The sequence below is a fragment of the Cheilinus undulatus genome, linkage group 3, assembly GCF_018320785.1.
Source record: "Cheilinus undulatus linkage group 3, ASM1832078v1, whole genome shotgun sequence".
Taxonomy (NCBI): Eukaryota; Metazoa; Chordata; class Actinopteri; order Labriformes; family Labridae; genus Cheilinus; species Cheilinus undulatus.
The window spans coordinates 26973066-26990469 of NC_054867.1; the positions used below are offsets into that span (position 1 = coordinate 26973066).

The window sequence follows — 17404 nt, forward strand, 5'->3', positions numbered from 1 at the left end:
AGAAAATCTAATTCAGAACAACGGCACAAGCTCAAAGTCATCGTCTAACAGGAGTGAAGGTTAGCTGTGATGATGGTGTCTCTGTAAGAAAACGTGAGACTGAAATAAACAGTTTGGTGAAGGCAGAGAATATATCAATTTTGTACCATTTTTTTTAAATTTCATGCTCAGAGGAGTTCACAGTTTCTTAAGGTCACATTGTACAGGTCATTTGCATAAAAGAAGATAAAAAGGAGATAGCTGAATTTATATTAAAATGGGCTAGTTATCAGAGGGAAAAATACAAGTATTAGTTTCTTTTAAGATATAAAAAATAATCATTAGTGCTGTGAAGAAATAAATCAGTTCTTATAAATAAGTCACAGTAAGGAATACTGAGTGAAAAAATTAAAGACAGAAAAAAACACACATATGAATTGTACCCCAATGTTGCGCCACTTAGTTCAGTCAATTTTTCTATGATTATGTTTCTTTAAAGAGATTAAATAGGAAGATTTTTTTTAATTTCTCAACAATTTATGAACTCTTAGGTCATGAGTTGCTATTTATAACGTATTACCTGTTTCAAACTGTTTTAAAATAGTTTGCTCTCACCGTTGGTGCTGAAAACAAAGTGGATTGCGTGCTCTAAATGAGCTCTGGTCATTGGAGTGCTACAAAAAGCATGCTTAATGCAAAATGTCAATTTGATCTGAACAGGTTTCACAAGGTTAAACAGCAAGGCCAGCTGTAAGGGGGATAAAGGGAAGCGCTTTCTGGGGCTCAGCCAAACTGGGGTCCCATGGAGGTCAGCAAGGTTAAGCTGTGTTTAATTTAACCTGAATAATAGTAACTCTTATCAAAGCAACAAAAACTCATTTTATCTATTTATTTGTGCTGTAGTCCATAATGGTATTTTCAAAATGTAACCCCCTTTTTTAAACAGACCTACCTTTTCATTTGTAATGTTAACAATTTGGATTAGAGCACTGACTAAATAATTTGTAAAGTAATGTCAGACTTCATAGCTAAGCTATAATGTGTAAATAAAATCAGGATAGCAGAGAATAGAGCAGAATTGAAATAACTTCAAGGTGAAAATGCTTGAATAATAACATAAAGGTGGAAATGGTTAAAAACAGATTAAAAGTGGCAAAAATGGGTTTAAAGAGGCAAAAAAATAGGATAAAAGCAGCAAATTTGGGGGACAGAAAATGGTAAAAAGTGGTTAAAAACTGGCAAAAATGAGTTAAAAGTGGCAAAATGGTTGGCTTAAGTAAAAAAGAGGTAACCTGACACACCAGATGGATTGTTTCACACATCCATCTGGGAAAGATTTAATAAGAAACGTTTGAGAAAAGGCAGAGGCTTTGAAAAATCCCCGGAGTATGATTGGGTGAACATTCTGTCTGTCACATATCTACGGGCCAATAAGAGCAACAAAACACGTGACGTAGCCGCTATCGAGCTGCGCGTGCGCAGCTACTGAGGAATGACGCTAAACATGGCGATTATAGACATGTAAGTACTCGACTTTTGTCGTTTTTGAAAAGAAAACAACTCACTGCTGTTCTTTGTTCCTCTTTTAACAAAGAAATGTTGTCAAGTTCTGATAAAACTGGCGCTTTAGCAGCATCCACGCTAAGCTCTTCCTCCAAAACTGCACCAGCTCTTGCTGCTGCTTGTTTACGTCACGACTGCTGCACCTGAAAGTACTGCCCCTTGTCGCTGATTGGTCCTGTCACTTTCTAACCAGGCCCAAACGGTTCAGATGGGACCTTTAGAAGATGGATTCGCCAGTGAGAAACAAGGAAACGGGCTAACCATCTGCTTTGCAAGGTTAGAAAAGGGGTTAAAAGTAGCAACATTTGGTTAAAAGTGGCAGAAATGGGCAAAATTTGAGTAAAAGTGACAAACGTGGGTTTAACAGGCTAAACAAGCATGGCAGAAATGGGCAGAAACAGGGATAAAAGGAGTTTAAGAATGGCATTTATAAAGAATTTGAACATCAGAACTGAATAACTTAGCACTGCTAATGGTTACAAGATGAGGTAACTGTTAGCCAGGACACAAGCACTGATTCCGCTGATCCAGTAAGTCACAACTGGGGAGGGCCCATTCACTGGGTTTGTCAGGCCTGACACTTCGAACTTCCTCAGGATATACTAGCTCCTCACCCTATCTCGTAGGCTGAGCCAAGCCACCCTCCTGAGGAATCTCATTTTGACAAATTGAACCTGCGATCTTATTCTTTCAGTCATTACCCAGAGCTTATGACCATAGGTAAGGGTTGGAATGAAGATTGATCGGTACATTGACAGCTTTGCCTTCTGGCTCAGCTCCCTCTTCACCACAACGATGTGGTAGAATGTCTGCAATACTGCCTTTTTTTTAAAAGACATCATAAATCAATGTAATCTGATTAAATCTGATTCATTTATAGTGTATAAAAGTCATGAAGGTGCATACCAGAGACTTGCACGGCAGCTTCAAGCAGCAAACATGCTGCCAGTCTGAAACGGCTTTAAGTGCACAAATGCCATCGATGCCTGCCATCTGTCAACTTTTCTGTTTGCATCTAGTTTTAATAAAAATGGCAGCAGAGCAGCCAATAACCACAGCTACAGTGGCTACTAGAGGCAGGCAGCTGCAGTATAGTCTAGACAGTGTTTGAGGGAGTGTGGGCCTGAACTGAACCAAGAGATCAGGTGTTTAATGGTGTAGCTATCCCTAACTGTATTTTTCTGGGGGGTAAAAATATCTTAAGTTGCCCCAAAATGGCCCAACCCCTCCAAAACTTGACAAATGTAATCTGCAAGCATTAGGTATGTGATATTATTAACGTTCTTCACAAACAGCAGTCAGTTTACTTGTGTGTTAATGCATTTTCAACAAACTTTTTTCAATTTTGGCGCTTGCCACAAACAACACTAAAAGTCTGTGTTTTTAAGTCCCATATATACAAAAAGCCTCCTTGTTCACAGGAGGCAAGAATGATGAAATACTGATGACGTCTGCGAGCTTCAGGGGGTGGTAAAGACAGTGGGAGACCTCATTTGGCTTCTTAGTGAAGCCCTTTACATCATACAACTACTTAAGGCACCCGTTTATTTATTCCTTTCATGTTCTTTAAAATTAACTTCTGATTTGATTTTTACAACGTGTTGAGGCATCACATTTTTAAAAATTTGATTGACGAGTACAAAATAAAAAAAGCCATGTGAGCCCTGAGCAAGACGTGTGATACCTTCAGACACGACAAACCGCCTACTGTTATTTTTCCATGCAGGAAGCATTACACGGAAACCGACCAAATTTGATTTGAGAGCATTAAGTCTGTTAGTTTGAGGAGGAAATGAGGTGCTGAGTCAGGGGAGGAGCAGCTGGCTTTAAGCACAACTGAAACCAAACACCTTTCAGTAGTCGGAGATCACCTGGCAGTCACAAAGAGCGCTTTCTAACCCTGCTGTGTATTTATGTAGCGATGAGACTTGTATTTTGTGTACTCACACTGCTCAGGTATGGCAGAATGCGAGCGAGAGATAAAGTAAGGAGGAGGTGGTGGAAGTGGGAGGAGGAAACGGTAAAAATCACAACACAAGAACTTGACCTCTGTGTGAACTTTAGAGGAGCTTGAGACCACTAAAACAACAGGAGAAAACTTGACTTCCTCTTTTTAACTCCTACATTCTTTATGAGGTATTAGTCGAGTCAAAGAGCTTCACCATGTTTCAGCACACATATTCAACAGTTTTTATCCTTATACCCTCTGTACTGCTCTAGGTTTATAGTTGTTCAGTTAGATAGGCTACTATGGCACTTGATTTGTGGGTATAATGTAAAATCTGCACATGGGGGCCTGGATTTTCTGCACGGCATGGGTCCTGGTTTCTGTTTGCTTACATTTATAGTTCAATCTGTATTGACCAGTTACATAGCAGTGAGCTATGGTGTATACAGGATGAACATATGGAAAGCAAGATCAGGCAGAATTTAGTACGTATTAAAGACAAACAAGCACCAATAGGCTGCTAAAGTAAAAGGACAATTCATCATAGATCTAACATTTCAGCTTGAGCCACAAATCTGCTTAATGCCTTGTTGCAAAAAACCCTCAACATTTAGAATTATTTACTACCTGGCAAGAATCAGATCTTCTTTCAACAACCAACAATTTTACAAGTTGTTTTTTTCCCCCTCTTGAGGACAGCTCTGACAAAGCTTGAATATCCGCTTTCCACAATTCTGCATCATGATGTTATTTTGACAGATTTAGGAGCTGTTAATACGAGCAAATCACAAGCAACATTTGGTCAAACCTGGCAGTGAAAACAACTGATTATATTTATGTATGGAAATGCAAAAACACTGCATATGGACACTTACATTTATCTGTTTTAAGTACATAATTCCTAGAACTTTTACACATTATGACTCCTGATTACCAGCATAGTGTTTTTAGAGTTAACAATAAAGTTCTATTGAATTCGTGAAGCACTGCTTATGGCATTTATAACTTTCTGACCGCAGTTGAGAATAACAGTACAAGGCACAAAATCGCTCTGATTGTACGCGCAGTCTGTGATTTATGATTTGTTTTTGTTCCAACAGCTAATTTCCTGAGATTATGGATGAAAATACTGTCATTTGAAGAAAACAAAGGTTAGTATGTCACTGCTAAAGTACATCTCCCACAATGTATGCGCACTGGATTGTGGGCATTTAGTTACTTCAATCAGTGGCTTAGAATTGTCTTATAAGAAAAGTGATGTTCTTTGGAAGCACTTTCAGACCACATAAAAGGATGTGCCTGACCAGTTTTTGCCCCGAGGCCTTGAGTTTGGCTTATGTGCATTAGATTGATATTCTGCACTGTTGTGATGGTGGGACGCAGTTGTTACACTGTTATGTCAACAGTAGACATGATAAATTTGGTCAATGAAATTACAAAATCTTTTCTTTATGTATATTTTAAAAGCACCTACATTAAAAGTTTTTTTTCTGTATTATAAAACCCCATTTTCTAATGTTTCAAATTTTATCATATTTTTCTTCTTCTGTTTTTCTTTGTTTCCATTTATATTGTTTCCTGTGCTTCATATCATTAAAATATGATTGAAAATAATGTAAAAAATTTAAATGAGGGATCATGCTGGAAGTCATCTTGTATTGTTATCTACTATGTGTGATTCTATATAAAATTTTAAAAATAAATAATAATTACCAAATCTGGTCAAAAATGTTGATCAGTGTTACACAAAATCAAAAATGATGCCCTCAAGCATTTTTTAATTCCAGGACTGAAAGATACACTTGAACTTCGAAGAGTATAAATAATGAAAAATATTTAGGAGCTGGAATCAGAGATAAGTGACTTAAAGGCGCAGTGTGTAATATTCAGCCTAGCAGCATTTAGCAAAACAAGCTTGGTTAAAATGAAACATAACATATATAAGTAGATTGATCTGAATTAGTGTCAACATCTGACAACACATTTTTTAAATTTATTTTTTAAAATAACTCAGAATAAGCCCTTCATTCATATGGAGGGGTCCCTTCCAAGGACACCGCCATCTTGGATGTTTGCATTTTGCATGTTTCTATGGCACCACAGAAGGAACCAAATAACACATACACATATCGAATCAATTGGATTGGATTAGATCAATCTACTTATAAATATTATGTTTTATTTTAACCAAGCTAGTTTTGCTAAATGCTACTAGGCTAAATATTACACACTGCACCTTTAAATAAGGATTGAAACTGATGACAATTTTAGCAGTTATTTCCAAATTTGAAAGCTGACAAGATGATCAGTGTTGTAAATGTTTAATGCTCTTATTACATAACAGTGTTGTGATTCAAATCCCACATTTCAAATTGTCAGAAAGCCCCATTTACTGAGATGAAATCATCAACATCTCAAATGTCTGTAAAACTTGCCTAATGTTAGGGAAGACATTGATTTTTAAAATGAGGGCAGCTTGTTTCCATCAAAGTGCTTTAAATGGAAATTTTTAAAAGAAAATGAAACATCTCTTATTATAGAGCTATACCTAAAGTACAAAAAACAAAGTAGCTTCATCAGATGGTTAACCGGATAGTTTCATTAATTCTACTATACTAATACATCTATTACACATTTGGTTAAAAATGAAAGGGACTGCAACAAACCTATGAAAGTAGAAGTGCAGACATTCAGCGCTTTTAATGTGATCGCTCATAAAAACTTCCTTTTAAAAAAGTGACACTTGAAGATTTTTATCTGTCCCTGATGAGCTAAAAATGGTTTGCTTTGATAGTTTAGGAAGAAAAATATTGCTCAAATAGTCTCTATACAGCAATGAATTGAGGTCTTGTTGAAAAAAATAAACAGCATTTTGGATGTAGACTCACTAAAATTGCAATATAACATGAGCATAAAGAGAAATAACCCTGTGTGTGTGTGCAGCAGGCAAACAATTCAAACAATGCTGCTCTCCTCAGTCAGGCACGAGTGTTGACATCAGATCTGGGAGGATGAGCAGCCAGGCGGTGCCCAAGATCACAGGAAGACAATATGTACATGAACATTTTCAAAATGCCATTCAGAAGCAGCAACACAGACTGTGAACACAGCCTGAGCAGAGGGGGCTGCTGGGAATACGGTGGATGCAACATCAATACTGTATCTTTGACCATTTCACCTTAGATATTATGGTAGCTATGAAGAGAATACACACGAATCCTCTGTGTGACTACATTTATACACAAAAGAAAGGAAAAACCATTTTATAAAGCAAAAAAGTTGTTTAAGAAGTAACAATCTAGCTGTGGCATCGTTAAACGAATAATGATGAAACTGTTAAAAAAGAAGCATTTTTAAAGTTTGTATCTCTGCGTCCAGTAATGTTCCGTGTGTTTTTACAGAGTATTTCTCCCTGACACATTGGTTTATAAGGTGACAAAGTCAACATTAAATGCAACCACGAGAGCGCGTTTCATAATTCTGGGAATGTAGTCCTGAAGGTCTGGTGGGATTTTTCGAGGGGTGGGGCATATTCCGCTTTCAGATAGGAAACGAGGAAAAAAAAAAACTTTGCAAACTTACGCGGCAGCAGAGACAATGAATACCTGATTTAACACCAGATATGAGAGTCCGGGGCTCGCGGCAGAAAAGATGCAGAAATCATTTAGTACCATGTTTCGCTCTCGTGCTGCCTCTCTCACCCTACCCCCACTTCCACAAACACATCCAGCCTCAGCACGGACGCGCTATCCCGACGCGGCACAGTTACCCATAAAAGTTGCTCTCCACCATTGACTTTTTCAAATGAGTGAACAGAGCCATATCGACATCCTCTACTGTACTATACACACAAACACTAAAACAGCAGGCGGCAAACATGACAGGACCGAGCGCGAGCTCATTTCCCACCTCCACACACAAACACACACGGAGCACGGCTGCCCTGTTAGCTGTGTTTTCACTCCACCAAGTCTTAAGTTAAATTCAGTACGTTTCGCTTTCAAGGACACTGCAGCTCACTGTCACAAGCCTGTTTTTGTGGCGACAGACGCGGGCGACTTGTCCTGCAGGGCGAACAAGCCTAAAACACGGGAAAATCCCCAAAGCGTTTACCTTTTTGCTGTTTCTGCTGTTATAGCCGTTGTATGGGTTGATTCCTGCCCTTGGCGGTACGGAGAGCAGCATTTTTCTCGGCGCTATGTCCGGAGCCGCGAGCTCAGCCCAGGCTGCCAGCTGACGTCAGCAGCTGGGGAAGTGAGAGCCTGGAGTCCCGCTGACTGACTGCGAGTGGTGCTGCTGCTGCTGCGGCAGGACAGGCAGGCAGGGGCCCCCACTGCTGGCCCCCGGGCTACTTCAGGGGTCCCAACACGAGGCTCCGAGGGGGTCCACACAGAGAAGAGGGGATTAGCCTGACTTTATTCGCCGCCCACTGTATCCCCAGATCTCTGGGGCTGTACTTAGGAGAACGACTAGACTGTTACTCCTGAGACAAAAGAGTTGTTTTATCAGTTAATAGAGGGCCATTTATTGATCTGTAGCTCTGTAAAACACTCCACGACCTAAATTTACTCTGTCAAAGTGGTCCCTTTAGTCTTAAGTTGTGCTCTTTTCACAGCACTGCTGAAACATAACAAAAAATGTAAACTTTGATGAAAAATTGAAGACATTTTTTAATGTAAATCTCTTTATTGTAGATTTGTTGATACCCAATTTGTAAAGGCTGTTTTTCAAAACTCCACATATTAGGCTGTCAAAAGAAAAAGAGGAAATTTAGAACCACCCCTTTGGATTTCAAAACTCTGGATTGGACGTTTTTCCCAAATTTGTGGACCAGACAAGAGCACAGAGAGTTTTTACATGTGATCCAGGGAAGTTACAAAGCTACTTTGGACTGTTGTGTGATGGCATCAGAGCAAGATAAATCAGCATACACTTTTTTAAAGATATATTTTGGACTTTTGTGCCTTTATTGATAGAGAAGGATGGATAGAAACAGAAACAGGGATGAGAGAGTGGGGGGAAAGGGCCACACTCCAGCCAAAAGAGCACACCGCCCCATGTACGCAGGTGGCCTGGGTTCAAATCTGGCCACTAAACCGCTAGGCCGTCTGCGCCCCAAGCAGCATAGACTTTAATGGAAATTTTAACTTTAATGGAAATTAATCGCAAAATCTGACAGCACAAATTCAGATAAAACAACACTAAATCCTTTATTGAATGTTAAAAAAAACTCAGTAAATTTGCTGTTGACTACCAGCAAAATTATATAGAGCTTTTGATTGTCAGAAATAGTTTTGTCTTAATAGGTCCAACTTCAAGCAAACACATAAATTTACTGGGGGTTCTTGCATATTAAAGAAGAGCTAACCTTATGGTAATTTGATACAAAACAAAATCAAAGCCTCCAAATTTCCATATATGTTGTCTAAGTCTCTTTAGATGAAAAAAATCAAATATCATAAATGTAGGGTGGTGCTTCCATGTTTGGTTTTGTATCTTTAATAATTATGATATTTATGTGACTAGGAAAAATGTGTTATCAGTGATAGGGGAATATTATAGATGTGAAACACCTTTCAACCTGCTTCTGTGTGTGTACGCTCTTTGATTCTCCCTCTGTCCTTTTCTCTGCTTGTCTAACCTTCTCTCTGTGTTTGTTTGTATTGATTGTTAAGCACTCTTTAACCTCTGTAGTAGAAATTTGCTCTTCAAACAGTGCCCTCCATTTAAAGTTAAAACAGACTCTAGTTAAGGATCTCTGCATTAAGATTTCCCCAGATAAACCAACATGAATAAAAAAGAAAGAGTTGTATAAGTCAGTGGTTCCCAAATGTACTTTGTTGGGCCCCCCTTTGTCAAATTAAAATATTTTCAATCCCCTCCAATCCTAACCTCAGCTATCAACACATCAGTATAAATGTATTTATTTTTTATTTTTATTTTACTTTATAAAAACCTATATCTTGCATATGTTAGAAGGATGGGGTGTTGCTCTCATCCATTTTTGACTTGTTATATTTTCTTAGCTTTGCATAGTCATGATGTCTGTTAAAGATTCATTATGAGCCCTACATTTACCTGGATGTTGTCTCAGAGTTTTTCATGCCTTGCTAGCAGAACTAAATGGTCTACATTGTTAATTTTAAGCCTTGCTAAGCCCCCTCTCTTATCACTTCAGGCCCCACTTTCAGGATCACTGATATAAGCAAAGACACGAGTCCTCATCGCAACTGTAGAATCTTATAGTTCATGTCATAAGCCTACTTATTTTTCAAATAATTTTCATAAAGTGGGTTTATTAACATCATCTCTGTGGAGTGATGGCTGAATGTATTTATTGTTTTTCTGGAGTGGTAAAGGGACTTGAGCTTGTAAAGTACTTAGCCCCATCTGACTGCTCAAAGTGCTTTTACACTGCAGGCCAGCCATTCACACCTATTCACTCCTCATTCACACACTGATGGCAGAGGTTGCTATAGAGGATTGGCTATCAGTATTTGCTAATCCATCTAACCCACGTACACTGTGATAAGTCGATCGACTCTACTGACTCTACAGAGTGAGAGAGAAAAAAACTCAGTTTTAAAAAATATTAATCTCAAATAACTTCTTATCAAAAAAGTATTACCACTGAGTAATTTGAAGTACTCTTTCCACAAAGTTCGTCACCAGTGATCTGTGTGCTGGATCAAAAAGTATAAAGATATGAAAACTGCTTGCAGATGTCAAAAACTTCAGCCCTGCAAAAAAAAAAAAAGAAAAAAATGTCAGAACACATACTCACATTCAAGATAATGAGTGTCAATGAGAAAGCACCTCTATAATAGGAAATAAAGGATTAGTGTCCCAGAGCAGCTCAGCCTTTAAATTGTGTTCAAATGAGCAGCATAGCTCCAGAAAGAGCTCAATCATCATGTCTCATAGTATCACGTTTATTTTGTTTTCTTTCACCAAGGTCTTCTATTGTGCAAGTCATTACCTCCTGAGTGTAGTTAAAGAAAAACACATGAAGCACAGTTCCAGGTGCACTCATTGTTTTGGGTATTGAGGAGGTGTGAGGAGAAAACATAAAGCTTGTTGAGTTTTTGTCATTTAAACATCATTGGCATTGGGCCAAAACCCAAAACCTCAGTTTTTCATTATTCTTAATTTCATTTTCATAAATCTGTGCTGTTGGTCACCCTTACATCAGTCAGTGGGGTTTTAAAACATTTAAAGCTTTATTTTTTCAAAATAAACCTTTTTTTTTAATTCCCTGAAAAATGGAGATTTTGGAGGTGTGAGGTTTTTACCCGGAGCCAGTGATATGTAATGTATTTACTACAAGAGCAAAACTGAGAAACCTTTTTGGATGTATTGAGAAACTAATCTTTTTGATTAGATATGTCTTAAATGATGTATTTATGTTAATACAATTGTAAATGATCTATCTTTGGATTTTTGTGGGCATTTTCACACATGCACTATTGAATCTGATGCTATGATGACCGGTTTTACCTTTTTATCAGTAGTTCATCATATTATCATCAAATTAAAAGAGCAGAGATTTACTGGCCAATAGAAAACACTAAAAATCGGTTTCACATGTACAGGGACTATATGTCATTTACGGGATATAAATGTGATCATAAGCATGCCAGTGTCATGCTTATGATGAGCTTACAGGATGTTTCAGAAATATTACTTATTTATTTATTGGAAACATTCATTCTTGTGTGTTTGCTCAGTAGAATTTGTGCTAATGTTCTGGCTGATGTATTTTATATTGATATGTAACATCTTCATATTTAAGCTGAAAAGTTTGTCAAGCTCTAACTGGGGGTTTGATTTTCAAAAATACTTATTTGTGCCCCTTTTTAACTTCTTCCTATCACCTTCCTTTAATTTCTTCACACTTATTATCAATTTTTGCTTGTTTAAACTTTTTTTTTTTTGTCATGCCGGACCTGCCTCTGCCACTTTTCAACCAATTTTCACCATTTTCTGACCATTTTTGTCTTTCCAAACCTGTTTTTTACTTTCTCTAGAACTTTTTTGCCACTTTTTAACCATTTTTCACCATTGTCTGCTAATTTTTTGCCCATTCAAACCAATTTTTACTGCTTATAACCCATTTTGCCACCTTTATTTTATTTTTTGTCACTCTGTGGCCACTGTCCACTATATTTTTCATCAATTTCTGCCATTTTTGCCATTTTTTTTTCTTTTTCAATTATTTGATTTTTTTCCTCTATTTTTTCAATTCCTTCTACTTTATATTCTGGTTTCCTGATGTTTGTGCACATCTTGGCTAAGATCTGAAATCTGACATTTCTTTATTTTAGTCAGGGTCCCCATTCACATTGTTAAGATTACCAAAAAGAAGGTAATTCTGTTTGGAAAAGGGGTTTGCATTTGAAAAAGACTTTATTTTACCTAAGCTAAATTTTAAAAAATCAAACTACTTTTTTGTTTCTTTGGTAGGAGTGGTTACTACAGGCTAATAAATTTCAAATACACAGTTTCACTGCTTAACTTTACAATGGACTAATGATTTTGCTGACCTCCATGGACCCCCTATTTGGCTGGTCCCCAGAAAGCTCTCCTCTTTTTACCCTTCTTTTTGGCAGCCTTGGCTGAACATATATACCTAACCTTGACAATGTTGGAACTTTTTAGTCTTGTCTATGTGCAAAAGCCCTAAAACTCTTATGAAACTTTATCCTTGACTTCTGTTTACCTCATCTTATTATGAAAAGTCAGTCATGTGTTTGGGTGCTGCTTTGGTCCGTCTTAAACTACTGGTTTGTCTGCTGCTTCGCTTTAGTGGAAGACATTAATTCCCATTAACATGATGATAAATTATGCAGCAAAACACTGAATCAGACAAAGTGAAAACTCTAAGGGGCTTAGCCAGAGGGAACCTTTGCAAACATAATGCTTTCCAAATGGTCTAAAGTAAACACAATGTGGACTGGTCCTGTTTTATAATGCCGCAGGTCTGCCGCATCTGGTTCCTGCGCTAACGTCGTTCTGCAGCTTCCTCTGAAGGTCACAGACTAATAAGACTGTTAAACAGCAGTCACACACACACACACACACACAGACACACACACACAGGGTACTAAACCTAAACATTTGCCATCAGAGTGTGAATGAGTGCTGTCCTGAAGTTACCTCTTCCATCTAATCCATGCCTGACTACTCAGAGACTCCAGCTTGTTATCCACTTCTGCTATATTTAAAAGCCTTTTCACTTTCTCCTGTTGCAGAGATCTGTAGGGAGATGTATCCTGATACAGGCTGAAACCTGATGCTCAAAGCACCCAGGCAAACAAAGTTATCACAACTGGTTGCACAAAGCAACGGTTAATACAATTCAATACTAAGATAGCCTGCTGTTTCAAGCAACCTAAAATATGCCAATAACTTTGCTTTGATTCAACCACTCCAGGCCATTCGCCTTGCTGTCTTTAAACCATTTCTGAGTAGATTTTGCTGTATGTTCCAGGTCATTGTCGTGCTGGAAAATAAATCTTCACCCAACCCTCTACCTTTACAAGCCTTCCAGGGATGGCTGCCAAGAAGCATCCCCACAGCATGATGCTGCCACCACCGTGCTTTACAGTGGGGATGGTGTATTTGTGGTGATGTGCAGTGTTTGGTGTCCGCCAAACGTCTTGTCTGATGGCTAAAAAGCACCACAGTCTGAGTTTTCTTCAACAGTGGCATTCTCTTTGCCACTCTGCCATAAAGCTTTGACTGGTGAAGAACCAGTTGTATGCAAAGTCTCTCCCATCTCAGCCGCTGAAGGTTTAAACTTCTTCAGACATTGCGGTGGCACCAAATACAGCTTCTATAAGAGAAAGAATGCTAAATGCTGTTTTTTCAGACTGCTCTTTGATTCTTAATTGTGCAAACTGTGGGCTGAACAGACTTCCCTCTGAATGTATGCAGCTGTTAATTAAATGAGAGCTGAGCTGGATGGCTTACCCACTCCTCCAAACTTAAGTCTGCCTGTAGCTAAAAACATGCTGAAATGAGTTTTTATACTGTAAGTCACTAAAAGTTTACTTACTCGTAATTATCAGTCTTAAATTTTGTTTAGAAAATAAAAATGTTTCATCTTTAATACTTTCTACACAGTTATTAGCTTCTTTTTCCTGTTTGATAAAAATATGAATAAAAAAGCAACATCATTTATTGGATCTGCATTTTCTTGTGCTCCCCTGACTCGAGAAGTAAACCGATATATGAAGTGGCGTTCCAGTATTTCTATAAAATAACACTGTTTCCGTCAGTTTCAGACCGCCTGTCTGTGGGCTGCGTTCAGGAACACACCAGTGACATTGTTGCACTCAGCAGAACCTCAGTCTGGCACGACCCGCCACTTTGACGACGTGAACATTGTTTGGACGTCAACAGGCTGGTTGCTAGGTAACCCAGCCCCCTCCATCCCAAGTGGTCTGGCCTTATTACCTCTAGGGCAGCAAAGCCATCCGTGTGCGTGTGGGTTTGTGTCTGTAAGTGTAGGTGTGGGAGTGGAAGTCACTGAATTGCCTAATAGTATTTAATGGGGATAGAAAAGATGCTGCATCACCTTGTTTTTCCACATTTAATTTATTAAAACCAAGATATGGAGGTGAAACCAGACATTTAGGAGGCTTCATTCTTTTTAATTTGTGGTGAAAACTATAAAAACAAATACTACCTGAAGAAAAGTCGATGCAACACAACAAACAGCCACAACTAGCAGCCATGCACAGCCTATTTAAAGACAACAGCACATGCTGAGGAAATACCACCCTTCCACCCTTCGCCTGCATTAACACACACAGAGCAGCGTCAATGGCGTGGGGGTGAACCTCTGTCATCAAAGTGGGCTGTTGTTTGGGAGGAAGGGGAGTCTCTGTGTGTGAGGATGAAAGTGGATGTGAATGGCGTGGAAGGGTTCAGGGAGTTCATGTGTGAGTGAGGGGCTCGGTCATTGAGACTGTCAGTGGTGGGTTCAAGGTCACCGTGGCTAACAGAGGGGGAGAGACAGCAAACGGAGGGTGGACATGCAGAAGCTAAAGAAAAGGAAACGTTAGTTTGAAAAAGTTAACTTTAGAAAGTCTGTAGGAAAAGAAGTAACACACTTTTTAATGCTGCAAGAAAAAACGTTTAAATTTCCCTCAGCTGCTGCTTTACACCAGAAACCTGGCATGAAGAGGGGATTTTAGAGAACATGGTGAGATCTAGTTAAACAAACAGTAGAGTTTTTATCTATGTTTATCCATGATTGTAGTCATCACATATGAAACCTTTCATATGCTGGTTAATGTCTGAAATAATGAAGTGAAATTTATAGTAGACCTCAGAGGATCTTCAAAACAAGGATACCAGACTTCAGTAATTTGATACCACTCTATACCACGTGTTACTGCACAGTTCAACTCAGTGCTTCTATAACAATCAATTGCATTAAACTGACCACTTGACACATATGACTATTATGACATCATTCAACACAGTGCATGGCAGAATTACCAGTGCTCACATTATGCTATTATACATTTTAGGTTGACCATATTAAGCCTGATTTAAGGCCACCACTCCAAAATATCAAACATGTTGTATATTCATGGTTCTAGCTTGGACTGCCTCTGACAGAAATGGGTAGGTCTCAGTCAGGCATGCACATCGGGACACCGCAATTTTACTCCATTCTTTGCATAAACTGCTCAAACTCTGTCAGGTTGCACAAGGATCCGGTGTGACAGCCCTTTTCAAGCCCAGTCACAAATTCTCTGTTGGATTGAGGTCTGGGCTTTGACTCTGCCACTCTAGAACATTCACCTCGCTGTCTTTAAACCACTTGTGTAGCTTTTGCTGTATTCTTCAGGTCATTGTCTTTCTGGAAAATAAATCCTCTCCAAAGTCATAGCTCTCCTCAAGACTGAATCAAATTGTCCTATCTTTTACTGCATTCATTTTACCCTTAGCTTTTACAAGCCTTCCAGGGATAGCTGCTAAGAAGCATCCCCACAACATGATGCTGCCACCACCATTCTTGACAGTTAGGATGGTGTGTTTGTGGTGTTGTGCAGAGTTTGGTGTCCGCCATATATAACGTTCTGTCTCATCAGACCAAAGAGTCCCCCAAATGTTTTTTTACGAACTCTAGATGAGATGTAATCTGAGTTTTCTTCAACTCTGGCTTTCTCTTTTTCACTCTCCCATAAAGCTTTGACTGGTGAAGAACCCAGGAAACAGATGTATGTAGCGTCTCCCATCTCAGCTGCTGAAGCTTGTAACTCCTTCAGAGTAGTCATAGATATCTTGGTGGCCTCTCTTACTATAGTCTCCCTTTTGCATGGTCGCTCAGCTTGTGAGGACAGCCTGATCTCGGCAGATTTACACGTGTGCCATATCCCTTCCATTTCTTGAGGAATAATTTAACTGATATCTGGGAGATGTTCAGTGCCCTGGATTTTTCCATTTACCCATATTCTCTCCCTTGTTTTGTTTTTTTCTTTTTTTGCCACTATAACATGCCAGGACATCCTGCTGAGGATGGTAATCATAATCTGTGTGTGATATTCTCCTGAAGTCACATCTGAACACATGAGTTTTGTGAGATCTTGTGTGAGAGGAATCTCCACTGTCAAATCATCGCTACAAACATCAGGTGTGGTCTCACGGTCTGGTCAGTCGTTGTTCTTAACTGGTGGGTTGAGACCCAAAACCAGGTCGAAATTTCAATTCAGTTGGTCACTGATGTCTGCTTGGAAAAAGTATGGGAACGAGTGTCAATGACATGCTTTTATTTGAAGGATGAGTCTCTGTTAAAAACGTGAGGTTATGATTGAAGAATGTAAGAAATTTGGGTTGCACTTTTCATTAAGGAGGAGTTGATGAATCCTGGTGGTAAACTAGTTTTTATCAACATATAAAAAGACAACAGTTATCACAGAAAATAAAGCCAAAGGAAAAGGAAACCTCACCCAATCCCACCCCAAAAGAGAGAAAGGAAAACGTAATATCAGCCAAACCTTACTAGGAGATGATGCAGCATACATTGTAGTTTTCTTGTTAAAGCCCTGTTTACGGAAAGTTGCACAGCAGAGGAATGAATCCATCAAACAAAAAAAGGGAAGGAACCAGCTGATGTTTCAGCTAACGTTCGGATAACAATGTGATGGTGACAATATCTGAATAGCGCATCATGTTTCAGTCTACCTCCCCAAATGTGGCCATTGTTTTTGTGTTATTTAAGTTGCGTGCAGGAGTTTGCCCACCATTTTTGATGAATTGAAAACAAGAAATTATGCAATATTGGTTGCATAAGAATTATATTTTTGTTGCAGTGATTTCCAAAACAGACATTGTTTAAGACTCTGGTATCTTGGCAGCCCTACTATGAAATATATAACACCACATACTGAAGTCATACATAGGAGAAATCAGCCTGAGGTGGGATATTTTGGCACTGCTTACATCAGTGTAGCAACAGTGAAATTATGTGTGAGAAACAGCTTCAGAAAAAGAGAGTGATGTGTATGGCTGCTTCACGTGAGAGAAGTTTCTTACACTGCCAGTGAGCAGACCACACAGAGGCTGACAGTCAGACAGCAGACAATCACTCAGGCATTGTGGTTGGAATGTGTTTTTGAGGGAGAAAGGAAGTTTTGGTGAGGAAGGCTTGAGGGGAATGGTAGAACACAAACAAAACAAACACCGAGCATGTTGACAATCTCTGTTTCATGTGTGAATGTCAAAATGTAACACGTGAGCATGTGTGGGAAGCCCATGTTCACAGACGAGGACAGATTTTTGTGTTTCATGGTAGGTTAGGTTTGTATGAGGGGCAAGTATTGTTTGTTTGTATGCATTAAGCAAGGTAGGTAATTCAAAGAAGCCAGATCAGTGTTATTTCTGTTGTTTTTATTTTCT

The 17404-nt window shown here is 38.9% G+C and overlaps 1 protein-coding gene across 1 annotated transcript in view; it reads right to left on the minus strand.

Annotated features, from left to right (window-relative positions):
• Positions 1-7728, minus strand: part of rbms2a (RNA binding motif, single stranded interacting protein 2a) — a 53620-nt gene extending 45892 nt beyond the window's left edge. Inside the window, exon 1 of the mRNA XM_041783186.1 lies at positions 7604-7728. Within this exon, the coding sequence (XP_041639120.1) occupies positions 7604-7675 (72 nt within the window). The 5' untranslated portion in view covers positions 7676-7728. The remainder of the gene's footprint in view (positions 1-7603) is intronic.
• Between the last annotated feature and the right edge of the window lie 9676 nt (positions 7729-17404).